General features: G+C 65.8%; 1 protein-coding gene across 1 annotated transcript in view; it reads right to left on the bottom strand.

Annotated features, from left to right (window-relative positions):
* Window positions 1-296: 296 nt before the first annotated feature.
* CGN (cingulin) overlaps window positions 297-1,101 on the bottom strand; it is a 14,619-nt gene continuing 13,814 nt past the window's right edge. Inside the window, exon 17 of the mRNA XM_017839506.1 lies at window positions 297-398. Coding sequence (XP_017694995.1) covers window positions 297-398 — 102 coding nt within the window. The remainder of the gene's footprint in view (window positions 399-1,101) is intronic.

Genomic DNA, 1,101 nt, shown 5'->3' with positions numbered 1-1,101 from the left:
TGGGGACGGCGCCAGCTCGGCCCCGCTCGAGGCCACGAGGGGAACTGCGGGAAGAACCTGCCAGTCAGCCGCTAATTAGCGACTGGCAGGGCTCCCGCGCTCGTTAATTAGCGATAACGAGGGTTTATCTCCAGGCCAGAGGCAGCGGAACACGCGACGCTCCCCCGGCGCTAAAATGGGAGGGTTTATTTAAAACAGCGCTCGGAGGGGCAAGGAGGGGCTGCATAGAAAAATAAACCGGGGGGGGGGTCCCCAGACACCCCCACGGGACCCTGAACCCCCCGTGGCCACGGTGGTCACCGAGGGGACAGCGAGTGGGTCCCTCCCCCGGGGGACACCGGCGTGGCCCAGCAGGTCCCCCCGGCCCCAAACCACGGTGCAAACACGCCCTGAGACCCCTGTGAAGATACAGAGCTGAGAACTGAGTCCGGGGGGTCCCCGAGGGTTCCCAGGGGATCCCCAGGAGGTCCCCAGGAGGGTTCCAGGAGGTTCCCAGGAGGTTCCCAGGAGGGTGCCAGGAGGTTCCCAGGAGATTCCCAGGGGGTCCCCAGGAGGTTCCCAGGAGGTTCCCAGGAGGTTCCCAGGGGGTTCCCAAGAGGTTCCCAGGGGGTCCCCAGGAGGTCCCCAGGAGGGTCCCAGGAGGTTCCCAGGGGGTCCCCAGGGGGTCCTCAGGAGGTTCCCAAGAGGTTCCCAGGAGGTTCCCCAGGAGGTTCCCAGGAGGTTCCCAGGAGGTTCCCAAGAGGTTCCCAAGAGGTTCCCAGGGGGTCCTCAGGAGGTTCCCAAGAGGTTCCCAGGAGGTTCCCAGGAGGTCCCCAGGAGGTTCCCAGGAGGTTCCCAAGAGGTTCCCAGGGGGTCCTCAGGAGGTTCCCAAGAGGTTCCCAGGAGGTTCCCAGGGGGTTCCCAGGAGGTTCCCAGGAGGTTCCCAAGAGGTCCCTAGGAGGTCCCCAGGAGGTTCCCCAGGAGGTTCCCAGGGGGTCCTCAGGAGGTTCCCAAGAGGTTCCCAGGAGGTTCCCAGGGGGTTCCCAGGAGGTTCCCAGGAGGTTCCCAGGGGGTCCCCAGGAGGTTCCCAGGAGGTTCCCAGGGGGTTCCCAGGAGGTTCCC

The sequence above is a fragment of the Lepidothrix coronata genome, unplaced genomic scaffold, assembly GCF_001604755.1.
Source record: "Lepidothrix coronata isolate B3197 unplaced genomic scaffold, Lepidothrix_coronata-1.0 Scaffold426, whole genome shotgun sequence".
Lineage (NCBI taxonomy): Eukaryota > Metazoa > Chordata > Aves > Passeriformes > Pipridae > Lepidothrix > Lepidothrix coronata.
Note: the sequence above shows the minus strand (reverse complement) of the source record. Positions and strands in the feature narration are given on the sequence as shown.